Source organism: Chlorocebus sabaeus, chromosome 20, assembly GCF_047675955.1.
Source record: "Chlorocebus sabaeus isolate Y175 chromosome 20, mChlSab1.0.hap1, whole genome shotgun sequence".
Lineage (NCBI taxonomy): Eukaryota > Metazoa > Chordata > Mammalia > Primates > Cercopithecidae > Chlorocebus > Chlorocebus sabaeus.
Genome location: NC_132923.1, coordinates 129,066,931 through 129,084,204, shown reverse-complemented (window position 1 = coordinate 129,084,204; position 17,274 = coordinate 129,066,931). Strand labels below are relative to the sequence as shown.

General features: G+C 42.1%; 2 protein-coding genes across 30 annotated transcripts in view; both read left to right on the top strand.

The window, feature by feature from the left end:
• CAMTA1 (calmodulin binding transcription activator 1) overlaps window positions 1-4,158 on the top strand; it is a 975,861-nt gene extending 971,703 nt beyond the window's left edge. For all 29 annotated transcript variants that reach the window (XM_037985400.2, XM_037985395.2, XM_037985394.2 and 26 more), the window contains one exon: window positions 914-4,158. In XM_037985400.2, the coding sequence (XP_037841328.2) occupies window positions 914-946 (33 nt within the window). In that variant the 3' untranslated portion in view covers window positions 947-4,158. The remainder of the gene's footprint in view (window positions 1-913) is intronic.
• A 1,564-nt stretch (window positions 4,159-5,722) lies between these two features.
• On the top strand, window positions 5,723-16,294 carry VAMP3 (vesicle associated membrane protein 3). The gene is made up of 5 exons (XM_007980702.3): window positions 5,723-5,867; window positions 7,938-8,007; window positions 11,994-12,152; window positions 12,959-13,010; window positions 14,450-16,294. Coding segments are annotated over exons 1-5 (303 nt in total). The 5' UTR covers window positions 5,723-5,865; the 3' UTR covers window positions 14,470-16,294.
• The last annotated feature ends 980 nt before the right edge of the window (window positions 16,295-17,274 follow it).

Here is a 17,274-nt window from a genome sequence, read left to right as displayed (position 1 = left end):
ATAATGTGGAATGGGAGGAAAGTAAGGAATTATAAAAATCACAGCCTCCAAAAACCTGCGTGAAGGAGTAGAGTTGTACAGATGTATGATTAGGTTCAAGAAAGCTAACAATCTTGAGTCTGTGAACAAAGCAATAGTAGCTTAATCCTTAGATATACTAAAAGCTAAATAGGCCGGGTGCGGTGGCTCACACCTGTAATCCCAGCACTTTGGGAGGCCGAGGTGGGCGGATCACAAGGTCGGGATATCGAGACCATCCTGGCGAACACGGTGAAACCCCATCTCTACCAAAAAATACAGAAAATTAGCCAGGCATGGTGGCTAAATACAGAAAATACAGAAAATTAGCTAGGCACGGCGCCTGTAGTCCCAGCTACTCGAGAGGCTGAGGCAGGAGAATGACATGAACCCGGGAGGCGGAGGTTGCAGTGAGCTGAGATGGCACTGCTACACTCCAGCCTGGGCAACAGGGCAAGACTGTCTCAAAAAAAAGAAAAAAAAAAAGCTAAATAAATGCATGTACAGTTTTCCTAATTTACATCACATGGAGTGATAGGACATTAATGGTGGTCCATCAGACTAAAAAGAAAGTTATTTGAATAAATTTTTATTAAAATAAACATGTGATTGTCACACTTGATTTAATACATTAGACTTTGATTTTGCTGTATTCTTAGAGCACTTGATGTAGAGCAAAGCTTTAGAATGATTTTTTTCACCTTAAGAAGGGTCACATCTTTTCTTTGAATATTTTCTCCAACAATTTCACAGGAGTTTCTTTTGCCATCAATCCTCAAAAAGGGTTTTAGTCTTGGCTCTTCAGTTCAGAGGGTGTGGTAATACCCCTTTTCTTTATTTGGTCGCAATTCACTATAGAGTTATCGCCTGCTGTTTTGTTTTGTTTCTCTTCCAGAGTGAAAGAATTGAAAAAGGCCAAGGAACTTGAAGACATACAGCAGCATCCCTTAGCAATGTGACATTGCTTTTCAGACTGTTTTCATTTCTGTTTTTAGCAGAGACATGCAACAACACACACGCACACACACACGTACACACACACACACACACACAATCCCTCTGCAGTTTTGGGGAGATCAGCTGCAGGATTTTAACAGGAATGTTTTGGTCATTGCATTTGCACTTTCATGGACAACTTTTAATTTGATCAGCAAGACATCTTGGAACTCAATCTTCTGTTGGATCACGGGAAATCAAGACACCAGGAGGAATTGAAAGAGGCTTCCTCTTCTCAGGAAGAAGCCATTTCCTTCTCATATAGGGCTGTATTCAAACATCGTGTGGAACTGTACAAATATTTATACCAAAAATATAGATAAGAAAAGGTGGGGCTATACTAGCAACAAAAAAGAATGCTGTTCCTGCACCTGCCGGTTATTTCCAAGAAGCTGAATCTTTGGAATTGATTCTTAGTGGAGGGCTTAGATCATACAAAAATCTTTATTGGGTCCGTGTGTTCTCATTTCCTTCACTGTTTATTTTTGTTTGTTTGTTTGTTTGTTTTAATCTCTACAGCACACTTAATGCAACTTTTGAAATCTGCAGGTTTTTCATGTCTTGTGGAAATTCGCAGAGGGGCGGGTGTGTGGTAAACGGGTAATGCATGGGAAATAATGCGAAGCAGCTCACAGAGTTTAAATTATTTTCTTGTCCCCACCACCTTCCAAGAACCTGCGAGGGTAGTAATCATCTTGTCCCCTTTTTCATGTTCAGCACTTTAATTTTTTTGCCTTACTTTCATGTGCAATGAGAATTACTTAAGAATCGATAAAGCATGTAGCGTTTTTTAGTCACCTCGGAAGCTGTAGTAATTCTAAGGAATCATGAACCTTGCCTGGACATTTGCCACCTAAACGATCAGCGTGGTGCTGCGTTCTGGCCAGTAAATTCCATGTTTTTGGCTATATCTCATCCAAACTGAGCAGTTTCTGTGTATATATAGAAGGTAGAAATGAAAAGTGAGAAAATATTTGAAAGGGATTATATTAATTGCTAAATATTTTATTCACAAAGGTCAATAACATGGCAAGATAAAATTATTTGTATAGTTTTGTCTGAATGAGCGAGAAAAATGTGGATGTACTGTTTGTATATATTGTATATATTAAAACAAAGAGATATGTGCATGAAATCAAGAAAAAAGAAATGAACAAAAGCAAAGCATTAGTGGCTATGGTCTGTAAAATGAAACAAAAAAACTTTATTTCACTATAAGAGTACTTTATTTTAAATGTTCTTTAGAAGAACATTTTGCTAAAGCATGACTAAACTGCAAAAAAAAAAAAAAAAAGAGCTACTGTATTTAGACTTAGGAAAAAAGGCAGAGTAACATTACTTAAAAAAAGGATATGTTTACATTTAATTTTGGCTACCAGGAGTTTAGTTTACTTTATTTAAATTTTTTTTGCCAATGGTGCCAAGTAATGTGAATGCTAATACTGCTTAAGAAAATTAAGTTACTTTTGCAAAACAGATAATCATAAGATGAATCAGTATGTAGCTTAACACCATCCACTCACTCCAACAAAGAACACTTAGAATGATTTAAAAACCTGACAAAAGAAATAGTGTGAAAAGTAGAAAAACGTCACGTTTCCATATCTCCTGCTGGAAATCAGAAAATGTAATTAAATTGCACACACAAAAATAACTAAAAAGGAAAAAGATGCAGACTGGTCTTTTAGAGATGGCATGGTATATTACTATTTCCACATAATGAGGAGCCAAAGAAATCTGATGCTTTTAACAATTAAACTACTAATGTTAAATTGAGAGGATAAAGTTTGCATTTGCTGATGCCAGTTTAAAATTCCCAGGTTACGTTTGAGGATCAGTTGGTGTAAAGCTGAGATGTTTTTTCTTGGTTGTGGCTGCCAACTGTGAGTTAAAACTCAAGGCTTGTTGTGAAGCCTAAAAATATTCACAAATAAGCTTTTAAACTGGTGTCTTTGGAAGGAAGGTAGATACAAAAAGATTGTGGTAAAAACTGGGGTCAGTGCTCTTGGTGCCTTTTCTATAATTGTACTTGTTTTTTAATTCCTTCCTTTCACTGCCAACCTCGAATTACTGTACAGTATGTGTCTTTCTGCTTGTGATCAGCTTTGACAACAGTGACAGCCCCACAACTAGTAGCCACCTGTACATTTGTAAACTGACCTGACTCAATTTTGTTTTTAAATGTGTGGGTTATGTTGCAGCTGTTGCAGTCCCCCAGATACCTATTATTTTACACAATTTGACCTATAGGAGGACACTGAGTAATTTACAAACACAACTGCATTCATAAACGAGAATAGAACGTGAAAGCCAGCTCTTTCAGAATATCCTCTAGTAATACTGAATTTAGATATCTTTATTCCATGTATTATGGTACAAATAACTGATCTTTGACCAGAGTAATGACCTCAGTGGATTTGCTTTAACCCTCACGTTTTTTTTTTTTTAAATGTTTCACATGTTACATTATTAGCTGAATACATTAGAAAATGACAGATGATAGAGAGTTCCATAGAATTAAGAGGGTTCTCATGGAGGGGATAGGAAGTAGGTTTGAAGCCTACCGGTGTAACCTACCAGTACAACTGTGAATCCTAGGTGAGGCAAAAAGGCACTTCCACTGAAACGAAGCATTTCTGACCGCTTTTTGTTGGTTATGACTCTTAATTTCGAATATAAGATGATAGGTAAGCGCAGCTTTCTTGGATAATCTGAATTCCCAAGTGCCAGGAGTAGGATTTCATTATAAAAGTAATAGCTAATCTTATTCTATCTCCTGAAGATTTAATTGCTCTTCTTGTTACCCATTCGAAATCAGCTGTACTGTGTGAACGAAATAAAGACAATTAACACGAACCCCTCTCTGGCTGCGCGGTCGCTTATGGCAGTTCCACACAGTAGTTGGCGCCCAATGGGGGGTCCCTGAGACTTGCATGTAAAACTAGTCTAGATGTCTTCTTTTTTGTAAGTTTTATTTTTGTAATTGTGCATGTAAAGCATCATTGAATCAATGGATCTGTTGAAGAACTCAGCTGCTGGAAACCATGCAAAATGTTTTGAATTGCCCTTAAAATATGGAAAATGTTTTCTGAATGCTTTATATTCTTTCTGCTGTAAATTAAAAATGAAGAAAATTTCCCCATACTACGTGTGTGTTTTGCTTTAATGTGACTGGGTAGTGAGATCTAAGGTGATGGACACATGTTTCAAAACGTATGTAATAATGTCAAGTATTTCCTTCTGATCCAGATGTAATGTTTTGACATTGAATGTTACATTGTTTCAGCTAGGTCCATGGAAAAAAATGTCTTCCAGCCACCATTCAGAGAGCTTTTCGCCTATCTTTCCAGGCGCCTCTCAACATATCAATCATTTGTGTAAGGCAGTGCAGTTATTTGAAAGATAGACACTAATTTAATTCACCTTTTCAGTTACAATCCTCTGAAGTCTTCTAAAAGGCATTTTCCAGCAGATGACGAACGTCCTCCTTTCTGAGTATTGTGTCATCGCTGCTCCATTCCCTTTCACTGCAGAGCCTCTCCTTATCTCCCTAGTGCTCCCTCTTCCATCTAATCCATCTGGCCGCTACTGCCAGAGAAATTGTGCAGCACGGATCTCCCATGTCCGTGAGTCAATGGTTTCCAGGGCCCACTACAATTAAATGACATTTTTCTTGTTTACCCTCTTTATTCAGTCTTCTTTTCACTTGTACCCAACCTGCACCCTGTAGGTGGTCTGTGCACACTGCGTCCATTTTCACTGCTGTCTTTGTTCATGGTGTTTGTCCAACCCTTACTGGAAAGTTCTTTTCTGCTAGTACCCAGCTCAAATCCCACTGCCTTTGTGACAGTCTCGTTTATTCGAATATATACTAATGTTTCCCTTTTCGAAGTATTCTATTTAGAGTTGGAAAAAACAGCATAGTATTTAAGTACTGTATTTTTCACTTCTCATTTAAGAGACCCACCAATGACCAAACACCTATAGTGTTTTATTTTTTGATGTCGGTAACTGTGTTGGTAGGAATATTTCAGTGACAAATATATACAAGGTAACTCACTGCGTTCAGATTTGTGCTTCCCTCCCTTCGACCAAAACCTGAGGACCTATTCTCTGTTAGGGCCTAAAAATACAGAAATGAAGGAACTACGGTCTTGATGCCAAGGCTCTCGTAAGCAGATTATAATATGATCTGCAGGGACAAATATTTGTGTTACCGAGGAAAACATGAGGAGCGGGAACCTAACCCAACCCCATGTGACAAATACCTGAAATGGACTTCCTATTTCAACTACTTTCTCAGAGAAACATGGTGCCCTCAGGATCACTAGGTTAATCTGGAACATTCAGCAGAAGCCAATCATCTGTCTCTAATACTGTTAGAGCGAGCAATGGTCCCGAGCCCACAATAACATGAGTTGCGCCCACCCTCACTTATCCACACAGTCCCCAGCCAGTACCTAATGCACCACGTTTGCAGACCACGTCCCCAAGCGCCAGCGCGGGCGGCAGTGCGGAGAGGAAGCTGTATTGACCTACACTCTGCGTTTCAGAGCCCGGACCGCCCTGGGACCCCTGTGGCCCTCAAGTTCCCAAGTGACCTAGTCCGGGGAGGGGACATCTCGCTCTGACCCCGCCCTGGACGCGCCCGCCACGACGCCCCCCCCCCAAGACGCCCCGCCCACTTCCGGCGCGCCCCCTCTGCGCCCCGCCCACTCCCGCCGGCCCTGCCTAGTGACGTCTTTGCCCGGAGCCGCGCCGTTCCGCCCATCTCCTTGGCCTCCGGTCCCTACTTCGCTGCTCTGCTGACCCTCGCTCGCCGCCGCCGCCGCCGCCGCCGCAGCTGCCAAAATGTGAGTGATGCTACGCGACGCGGGCGGCTTCGGGCCCCGCAGGCGGCAGCTCGCGCTGGGATCGCCGTACTGCCCAGTTGCCGCCGGCCGCCGCTCGGACGCAGGCCGGGTCTGCGCGGGGATCCCGAGGCCTGGGGGTGGGCGGTGGCCCTTGGGGCGCGGGCTGCAGACGGGCCGGGCGGGTTCCGCTGCCATGGGGCGGACGCGGAAGGGGCGAGGGCGGGGCGGCGAGGCGCTTCCCGGAGGAAGTGAGTTGCCGGCCCGCACCCCGCTCGTCGCCCCTTCCCGTTCTAGTCCCCGAGGTCCCGGAGAGGAACGGGGACGACTGCCCTGGTTCGGGATGGCCGGCTCTCGGCCCAGTTCTGCGCTGGGCCCCGGAAGTTGCGAAAGGACGGACCTCGGCCCTGTGCTGAGCCGCTGTGGGCCGAAGAGCTCCTTGCCTGGCTAGGGGCATCTGCACTGGAAAGATCACTTAACCGTGGGCCTTCGCTCTCTTAAGCGAAAGCGCTCTTGTGGCCCTTGCAAACCGGTGATTCCAGTGGTAACACTCAGAGAATGCTAATGGTTAAGAATCACAAGGACCCTCTCTTCCACCTCCATTCTGTTCATTGCTCACCGTCGGAGGAAGCCCCAGGTTTCTTCCAGGATTTGGGGACCCCCCCTCGAATGTTCCTGCTGAGGCTGCTGTGTCAATAGATCACAGTGGTTAAGATCTAGATCCCAGGTACACAGGACCTGACTAAAAACAAGCTTTACGGCAGCCAGCTGTGTTGACTTTTTAAATCTCACTTTACTCATTTGTAAAATGGGAGTAATATTCCCCTCAGACAGTTATGAGAGTTAAAGGAGAAAATGCATGGAAAGAGTCTAGCACCACGGCATGGTCCTAACTTATCTACCAGACACTAAACTCTTGTGAGAACGGCGATGAGATCTGTTGTAGCCCTGGTCATTGACACATGACAGATGTAAAGTGACTGTTCAAACAGTCCATCAGACTGTTGTATACTAAGGTACATGCTAGGTGCTATCTAGGATACAGAGAAGAGAGTAAGAAGACCCAGGAACCTGTAATCTATTCGAGGAGGCAGGACTTTATACCTGAAAAACCAAAGTGATACTTTCCAAGTAATGGAGCCAATAATGACTTCAAAGTCAGAGTGGTTAAGAAGGATCTGCATGGGGAGAAATAAAGCCTTTGATGAAGATTTTAAAAGATGAGTACCTTCCAGGGGCGGGCGCGCTGGCTCATGCCTGTAATCCCAGCACTGTGGGAGGCCGAGGCGGACGGATCACCTGTCAGGAGTTCAAGACCAGCTTGACCAACATGGTGAAACCCCGGCTCTACTAAAAATACAGAATTAGCCGGGCGTGGTGGCGCATGCCTGTAATCCTAGCTACTTGGGAGACTGAGGCAAGAGAATTGCTTGAACCCAGGAAGCGGAGGTTGCAGTGAGCTGAGATCACGCCATTGCACTCCAGCCTGGGCAACAGGAGGGAAACTCCGTCTCTCAAAAAAGGGGAAAAAAAAAAAACAAGAGTACCTTCCTAAAAGAGGAAGCATTGCTTCAATACACCTTTCCACTCACATCAACCGCTCCCTGCATCCCAGTGTTCCTGACTCTGTTTCTGTAAATTAATCTATTTTTCCATATTGGAAAAAGGACATTCTATAACTGTTTATAACTATGAAAACAGTTCCTGCCACAGTGAAAAGATCAGGAGAGTACTGAGTACGTTCAAGCAGATGTGTGCCTTAGAACAAGTTTCAAAAAAAGGACAGTAGAGTTTACCTGTCGTGGAATCAGATACTTCAGGGATACAAAGTAGGTCCTATTAAACCTTCACGTTTGTCCCTTTAGTAGGTGGGACAGTCTTGGAAATTATAGAGAAATTAGAAGAAATGTAATTAAAACTTTTGTTCATTGCTTCAGGAAGAATTTCTTTTTCTGCTTTAGTTCTAATGTAAGAAATTGTTAACAGTGAGAGTCCCAGAGTAACATCTTTATACTTAAGAAAATGTATTTTGGAATCGTAATTTACTCATGCTCCTGCCTTTACATGTTCCAGGTCTACAGGTCCAACTGCTGCCGCTGGCAGTAATCGAAGACTTCAGCAGACACAAAATCAAGTAGATGAGGTATTGCTCTGAAATGTTGGAAATATGAATTTTAAACAAGTATGAGCACTCTGGAAATCTGTTTAGAAAAAGTATCATGAGGCCGGGCGCGGTGGCTCAAGCCTGTAATCCCAGCACTTTGGGAGGCCGAGATGGGCGGATCACGAGGTCAGGAGATCGAGACCATCCTGGCTAACACGGTGAAACCCCGTCTCTACTAAAAAAATACAAAAAACTAGCCGGGCGAGGTGGCGGGCGCCTGTAGTCCCAGCTACCCGGGAGGCTGAGGCAGGAGAATGGCGTGAACCCGGGAGGCGGAGCTTGCAGTGAGCTGAGATCCGACCACTGCACTCCAGCCTGGGCGACAGAGCGAGACTCCCTCTCAAAAAAAAAAAAAAAAGAAAAGAAAAGAAAAAGAAAAAGTATCATGAAAGTGTGAATGTAAAGCAAATTCTGACTGTATCATAATTGTAACAAAACTTTGCTCCCTGCTGTGCTGGAAGATCTAAGCAAAAGTAAGACTTTCTAGGTTTCATGCTTGTTTTCCTGTGGTAGAATCACATACCTGCTCATAACATTTAGCTCAGGAAAAATAAAAAATCATATGCTTAAAACATGAACACCGCTCCCTGAGTGTATTCCCCAAGAACCACTTTATAAAATAGGATAATACAATGTTAGGATTAGGTCTTTAGATTGCTTAAGCCAAGACCAGTTCTTCTGATCAGATTTTTTATCAAAATGCTTTGTCCACTTACTAGTTATCCAGCCTGAGCAAGCCTCTCTGTAGAATTCATCTCTAATGGCTGTCCATTGACTCCCACAAAGTAGACACTGTCAAACTCCATTAGCCCAGCAAATCTCTATTTGTAGAATTCTTGAGCTAGAGGACCTTCATCTTTTGTTCTGCACTGTATGTGGAGAACCACAGCAAAGGATTGAGAAATTCAGACTAGTATTTCCACATTCCTAAAAGCTGTCACTGTCCAACAGATATGTTTCGGTCTTTCTGCATTTAGCTGCCCTAAAAAACGGTTAAAGTTATGTTAGATACTGTTGTGAAATAATATAGTAATGTTTTGATCTGATGGTTTTGTTCATGAACTTCTAAAAATTTTAGATTTTCCCAGTAAGAAACCCATTGTAATTCTGTCCTGCCTGAAATTTCTGTTTACTTACAAAATCAAATTGGAATTTTTTTTAACCAAAGGAATTTTAAGGAGAGTTGTTTTTTATTGAGGTGAACTTACCATAACATACAACTAAACATTTTAAAGTGTATATAATTGAGTGTTATTTAGTATATTCGTAATATTTTGCAACCGTTACCTCCTTCCATTTTCAAAACTTTTTCATCACCCTGGAACACTTCATACCCATTTAGTAATCATTCACTATTTCCCCTTCCTCCCACTTCCTTGTTACCTCTAATCAGCTCTCTCTTTCTGTGGATTTGCCTGTTCTGGATATGTCATATAAAAGGAATCATACAGTATGTGGCCTTTTGCGTCTGCCGTCTTTCACTTAGCACAAAGTTTTTCGCATTCATTTAAGTTGTAACGTGTTGTACCATGTTCCTTTTTATGGTTGAGTAATATTCCATTGTATGTGTATACACAATTTGTTGAGCCATTCATTTGTTAATGAGTCTTTGAGTTGTTTCCATCTTTCAGCAATTATGAATAATGCTGTTATAAACATTCACAGGAAAGATTTTGTTTAGACATATGCTTTCATTGATCTTGAATATATACCTAGGAGTAGCATTGCTAGGTCATAGTAACTGTATGTTTAATTTTACGAGGAACTGCCAAATTGTTTTCTACAATAGCCGCACCATTTTATTTTCCCACCAGCAATGTCCAAGAGTTCCTGTTTCTCCACATCCTTGCCAACACTTGTTTTCCATTTTGATTATAACCATCCTACTGAGCTCTTTGGGTTTTCATTTGCCTTTCTCTAATGATTAGTGATGGTAAGCATCTTTTCATGTGCTTACTGTCCATTTGTGTGTCTTTAAAGAAATGTCTGTTCAGGCTTTGCCCATTTTTTAATTGGGTTGTTTTTGAGTTGTGAGAGTTTTTTATGTATTCTGGATATTAAATCTTTCTTTATCAGACATGTGATTTGCAAATACTTTCTCCCATTCTGTGGCTTGTCTTTTACGTTCTTAATAATGTTCTTTTTTAATTTTTATCTTTTTTTTTTTTTTGAGACAAGAGTCTTGCTCTGTCACCCAGGCTGGAGTGCAGTGGTGCAGTCTCAGCTCACTGCAGCCTCCAAGCCCCAGGTTCAAGTGATTCTCCTGCCTCAGCCCCCAGAGTAGCTGGAATTACAGGCGCCCACCACCTTGCCCAGCTAATTTTTTGTATTTTTAGTAGAGACAGTGGTTCACCATGTTGGTCAGGCTGGTCTCTAACTCCTGATCTCAGGTGATCCACCTGCTTGGGGCTCCCAAAGTGCTGGGAATATAGGCATGAGCCACCGCACCTGGCCTGATAATGTTCTTTGATGCACAAAAGTTTTTAATTTTTATGAAGTCCAGTGTATCTGTTTTTCCTTTTGTTGTTCTTGATTTCAGTATCAAATCTAAGAATCCACAGTCAAATCCAAGGTAATGAAGATTTACCCTTATGTTTTCTTCTAAGAGTTTTATGGCTTTAGCTCTTACATTTAGATTATTGATCCTTTTTGAGTTACTTTTTGTATATAGGGTGAGGTAGGGATTCAACTTCATTCTTTTGCATGTTGGCTCTTCAGTTGGCTCAGCACTGTTTATTGAAAAAACTGTTGGATGGCCTTGGCACTCTTGTCAAAAATCAATTGGCCATAAATGCTTAGGTTGATTTCTAGACTCTCAGTTCTATTCCATCAGTCTATATGTTTGTCCTTATGCCAGTATCACACTGTTTTGATTACTGTAGCTTTGTATTAAGTTTTGAAATTGGGAAGTGACTTTGGGGAGTACTGCCCCCTTAGCAATATTAAGTCTTCCAGTGTGTGAACATAGGATGTTTTCCCATTTAATGATGTCTCTTAGCAGTTTCTCTTAGCAATGTTTTCTAGTTTTCATTGTCCAAGTCGTTCGCCTTTTGGTTAAATTTATTCCTAGGTATTGTATTCTGTTGGATGCTATTGTAAACACAATTGTTTCCTTAATTTCCACTTCAGATTATTTGTTGCTGGTGTATAGAAACACAACTGATTTCTATGTGTTGTTGTGCCCTGCAACTTTGCTGAGTTTGTTAGCTCTAGCAGTTTGTTGTGGATTCTTTGGTATTTTTTATATAGAGAGAATCATCTGCATACAGATAGGTTTATTCTTTTTTTCCGATTTGGATGCCTTTTCTTTCTCTTGACTAATTGCTCTGTTCAGAACTTCCAGTACAGTATTGAGTGGCAGTGTGAAAGTGAGCATCCTTGTCTCGTTCCTGATCTTAGGGGGGAAGTCTTTCACCATTGAGCACGACATTAGTTGTGGATTTTCCCATAAATGCCCTTTATCATATTAAAGAAATTCCCTTCTATCCTTAATATGCTGATTGTTTTGATTATGAAAGAGTGAGCTCATTTTTTTTAAAGCGAAACTTTGGCTCAAAGTAATAAAGTGCTGACCTGAAAGAACAATGTGCCCATAGATTGTCTTTGAAGTCTCTGTGCCTCTATATTTTTTGAGACGGAGTCTCACTCTGTCGCCCAGGTCGAAGTGCAATGGCGCAATCTCACCCACTGCAACCTCCACCCTCTGGGTTCAAGTGAGTCTCCTGTCTTAGCCTCCTGAATAGTTGGGATTACAAGCACCCAGCACCACGCCCGGCTAATTTTCTTATACTCTTAGTACTGAGACAGGGTTTCACCTTGTTGGCCAGGTTGGTCTCGAACTCCTGACCACAGGTGATCCACCCACCTCGGCTTTCCAAAGTGCTGGGATTACAGGCGTGAGCCACCATACCTGGCCCAATTCCTCCGTTCTTTGTGCATTACTTGTTGTGATCACACTCATCTAGGTGGTGGACATAATGCGAGTTAACGTGGACAAGGTTCTGGAAAGAGACCAGAAGCTCTCTGAGTTAGACGACCGTGCAGATGCACTGCAGGCAGGCGCTTCTCAATTTGAAACGAGCGCAGCCAAGTTGAAGAGGAAATATTGGTGGAAGAATTGCAAGGTAATTATCTTTTAACTCACCTTTACATTTAAGCCCCCTTCTCCATTCTCAGAGAATTAACAGGCTACAGATAATGGACTTTCATGACTCTGGGAGGTGGGTGATTTCCTCCACATGGAACTGTGGGTCCGCTGTGAATCTGAAACACTGACTGCATGCCCTTTCCTAGCCTCACACTAGGAATCCTCTATGTGTTGTGGCTGATCTTCAGAAGATGCACGTAGAACAAGAATATCCAAAATCACTCACAGTCATCAGCCCCTCCCAACCCTCTACCCCAGCAGGGCCCCAAACACATAGGAGAGGGCTGGGATTGGTTAGTTTTCGTGTAGTTCTGTGAATGGTTCCAAGGTCAAGGGAAAGAAATGCTAGAAAGCCACAGTGTGCCCAACAGAAGAGTAGAAAGCAGCCCGCCCAGGAGCATGAGCCAAAGCAGATTTTATACAGTCAGCGAGTCAGCGTGCTGCGACCAGATCCAGATGTATCCTGTCCTCTGCCTTGTTTACAAGTGACACTTTGAGACACAGCGCAAGCTGAGCAGCCTTTCCATATGTGGAAAACTTGTATACACAAACAAATGCCTAGCTAGAGGCCACACATCATTTGAACATCTTTTAAAAAGCAGGAAAGTTACCTTCAGGCCCTAATTGAGAACATTTAATTTAGGCTTTAGAAATTATGAATTCTTCCAGACTGTATGCACCTGAATTTCCCTTTCAGTGACTAGACGAATATTATATGATACTCTTCAACAAGCACGTTATGTCTGCATTTGAAATGTGATATGGATATATGTTTTGTTACAGATGTGGGCAATCGGGATTACTGTTCTGGTTATCTTCATCATCATCATCATCGGTGAGTTACCCTTCTCTAAACTGATTGGAAAAGTCTTCTCCATGTGTTCACAGACCATTGATTTTGTGTACAAGAACTCAGATTAAAATTTCCCTCCGAAATGTTAGTTTTGGCTAGGCGTGGTGACTCATACCTGTAATCCCAAAGCTTTGGGAGGCCAGGAGTTCGAGACCAGCCTGGGCAACATAGCATCTTTACAAACAATTGTTAATAATTAACCAGGCATGGTAGTGTACACCTGTAAGTCCCAGCTACTCAGGAGGCTGAGACAGGCGGATTGTTTGAGCCCAGGAATTCGAGGCTGCAGTGAGCCATGATCATGCCACTGCACTGTAGACTAGGTGACACAGTGAGATCTTTTCTCAAAAAAAAATAAAAGAAAGGTTCATTTATTCCAAGGTTTTCAGTTTTCTTTAATAAATGTTTTAGGTATTTGAGTTTTAAGTCTTGATATTTGATATAAACATTAATCCTTTGAAGTTAGGGAAAATTTATTCATTTCCACTTCTTTTCTCTGAATATATTTTTATCACGTTTACTTTTATGTAACGTAGTGGTTAAAAGCATGGAGTAACTGTGATCCATCCTGGTTCCACCACCATCCAGCTGTATGGCTGTGGACAAACAATTTAATATCTCTGGGTTTCAGTTTCCTCATTTGTAAAATGGGGATAATAATAGTACCTGCTTGTTTGCTTGTTAAAGGACAGATCTGGTAAATATATAAAAATTGGCTGGGCCTTGTGGCTTACACCTGTAATCCCAGCACTTTGGAAGGCCAAGGCGGGCGGATCATGAGGTCAGGAGATTGAACCATCCTGGCTAACATGGTGAAACCCCGTCTGTACTAAAAATACAAAAAATTAGCCAGGCATGGTGGCAGGCACCTGTAGTCCCAGCTACTCGGGAGGCTGAGGCAGGAGAATGGCGTGAACCCGGGAGGCGGAGCTTGCAGTGAGCCGAGATTGTGCCACTACACTCCAGCCTGGGCAACAGAGCAAGACTCTGTCTCAAAAAAAATAATAATAATAAATAAAAATTGCTTACGTTGGTGCCTAGCATATAATAATAAAAATAATAGCTATATAAATAATATATATGTATACACAAACACACACATACAACTATTATTATATAATATTCAAACAACTGATTGCCATCTGTAGCCCAGTATATGAGAAACGAAACATGACTTCTTTCATTGATTGATGGATGTTAGTGGATGTTTCCTTTTAGCGGGAAGGTACAGTTACTTGGATCCTTTTGACTCTAGTCTCCTTCCTCTAGCCCTCTGTAGAATGGAGAGAAGCCAGTAGTAGGAAATCAGCCCAGTCTAATTTCTGATCACATTTAGACCACAGCATTGGATGTTGGCTTGGGATTCGCACTGAGAGACTAACCTGCTGTTTCCCCTGCCTTTTTGCGTCTCTCCTTCTTAGTGTGGGTTGTCTCTTCATGAAGAACCAGCGGAACTCAAAACTGCTGTTCAAGAAACCTCTTCAAGACTTTTGACTTAGAACCTGCTATATTATCAAGCTTACCTACTGTTATCTCTAAAATGTTTTTTTGTGTGTGTGTTAGTTAAAAGTTGAATTTCTAGGAAACGTGCCTTTGTTTTTTAATATGCACTCCAAATTAGAAGTAAGGCCAGCCCCGTCCACATTTTGCACAGTGCCTTTACAGATTTACGTATGGGCTGATGAAGAGGCCTTCTTAAGTTCCAGAGTGCTATAATCTAGATGTAATGTTGTCACTAATTAATTGCCATTGCTCCCAGTTAGTTACCCTTGTCATTCGGCATTATTTTCAGAACCACATTTTAAAACTTTGGGTAATCAGATTTCCAACTTGTGCCTTCCAGAAAAAAACACTACTGCCTAACACAAATCTGTGATAACAACAGGCTGTGCCTTATTTTGATAATTTTCTGATTCCCTAGAAGAGAACCCTCTACTTTTTGTAAGCACTACTGACTCTCGCTGTATTTAAGATAAGATGCTGGTGAAGAGCTTTTGCTCTTGCATTAGATTTGAAGATGTTTACTTTGTTGTTATTGTTATGTATCACTTGCTAAAAATGTTGTTTAATCATAAATAACCTCCTTTAAAAAAATTTTATAGAACTATGGCTATGACCAAAGCTTCTATTTTGCCAAAAAGTTAAATGCCGATAAAATGGCCTTAAGTGTATTCCTGATAGTTAAATTCAGAAACCTGCCAAATGGAACTCAAGGTGCCCCTTCAGAATTAAAATCATTACATTGTGTATGAAACTTGTACATCTTAACAGGCCTTTCTTCCTTTTGAAAGGCTGTAGACAGTGTGGCTCCTCTTCTGATTCAGTATTCTGCATGGGGGTTAGGGAAGGTGTGAGGTAGACTCTGACCGTCTCATTCCTATGGACAGAAGAGTTTTACCCAGCAGTTGGCAGATTATCAGCTGTGGACTCCAACATGTTTCTGATAATTATGCAAGCAACAATTCTGTAGCCTCAAGTAAGACCACCTGTGAACTTGATCATTATCTGGCCCAAATATGAAGATAAACGATAACTTTTTGGAGTTTGTTTCCTATTTGTAGTCACATCTGCTTCCTAAATCAGTTTTCTAAATTATGCCTGCAATTAGGCATTGGTCAGGGGTGAACGAACGACTCTTTTCACAGAGAGTAGCCAACCAGAGACCTTTGCTTTGATACCATCAACTGCAGAGAATGCTGTTGGTGGGAATGCTGGAAGTAGCTGTTGTCGCCAAAGAAACTTTGTCATCGGAGAAACTTTTCTTCTATACATGAGACTCAACATCATAGCTTAAAGATGGGAATTCAGATATGAAAGAAAACAGGCAAGGAGGCACTGAGGGAGAAAGACACAGACTTTATTGCTCTGTGGCTCATTGTTACTGGAATATTCTAAAACTCTTGTTCACATGCTATTAAGACTTATAAAGCAGCAACAGCTGAGGCGCACCAGGACACAACTTCCATTTCTTTAACATCTGTTCCCTTAACATCGCTGAAACGATTTACTTTTGAAGACATGCCTTGCAGTGTGGCTAGCTGTGAGAAGCAAGCAGCTGGCAGTGTTAGGACACTAGCCCACCTTCAGCGCAGGATCTCTGGCCGGGTGTGACTCTGAAACCTTGGTGCTCGCCCCTTGGCCACAGAGCTCAGACCCATGTAACCCACTGGCTCCTGCATTAACCCAGAAATACCTCGCTTGTCTCTGTGCACTTAGCTGGGAACTTACCCACTGTAGTGACCTAAATAAAGTGTTTATAAACATGATTGTGGCACCTGTGTTTCTTGTAGAGGACTAGCTGCACCTGATCCAGGTCCTGAAACTGCCATTCCTTGCTGCTCCCCATACCTGTCCCTTAGAAGCTCTGAAACTCTCTCCCCTTTTCTCACCAGCCCCTCTCTAGGTACTCTACCTTTTAGTACCCAGCATTTCCCCTTACCCCAGTGAAGAGAAGCAAACCACTCCCCTTCTGAGAAGTGCTTTTTAGTATAGAAGAGGAAACTGGCTTTTACACAATTACTAAAATTCAGGATTTGGCTTTGGAGTTCCCTAAATAGATGGTCTTTCAAAAGGGATGTGCAAGCTGACCATGTATGTGGTAGAATAGATGGCTGCTGACATGGACCCTGGGATAAGTCTGGATGGGTGAGGGACATCCCCAGACACATGGCTCTGTTTTGTTCATGTAGATATTTTCCCCATGAATGTATTTCCATTCTACTCTAGAACCCCTAGGAAACAATATAATGGGGTGGAAGAGGACTTTTGCTTATGTTCACAATAGGAAAATCCAAGTCCCTTTCCCGAATTACAGGTCCCACCATGGTCTGGTTCTTTCTAACTTTCCAACCTCATCTCACACACTCTCCAGCTCTCTCTTCTCCAAGCAAAGTACTTCGCCAAAGTATAGCTAGCTGTTGACACTGGAGAGACTTGTGCCCTTGACACTTTCAACATCAGGGTGTGGCTTGAAGGCCAGAGTTAAGCTATGAATGAAAACAGGCAAGAAAGCCCTGAGGGAGAAAGAGACCTGATAGTTTGTTTCGGTTTCTCATCAGCAAACTTCTTTCCAAAGGTCTTTTGCAGGTACTTTCAGCTGTGCAGGGTCTACTTCCCCCATCCGCGGCAGGCGCCTCTCATCTCAGGTTGAAATCCGCCTTCCCAGAGGCCTGCCTCGCTGATCTCGGGAGGCTCTGGCCTCCCCCCTCCACCTCTCTCCCAGTTACTCTTCCAGTAGCTTGTTTTC

What these genes read in the sequence shown, in the direction of transcription:
- VAMP3 (XM_007980702.3), top strand. An exon ending in CACAAAATCAAGTAGATGAG is followed by an intron (nt 8,008 to 11,993) that starts GTATTGCTCTGA and finishes ACACTCATCTAG; the next exon opens with GTGGTGGACATAATGCGAGT. An exon ending in CTTCATCATCATCATCATCG is followed by an intron (nt 13,011 to 14,449) that starts GTGAGTTACCCT and finishes TCTCCTTCTTAG; the next exon opens with TGTGGGTTGTCTCTTCATGA.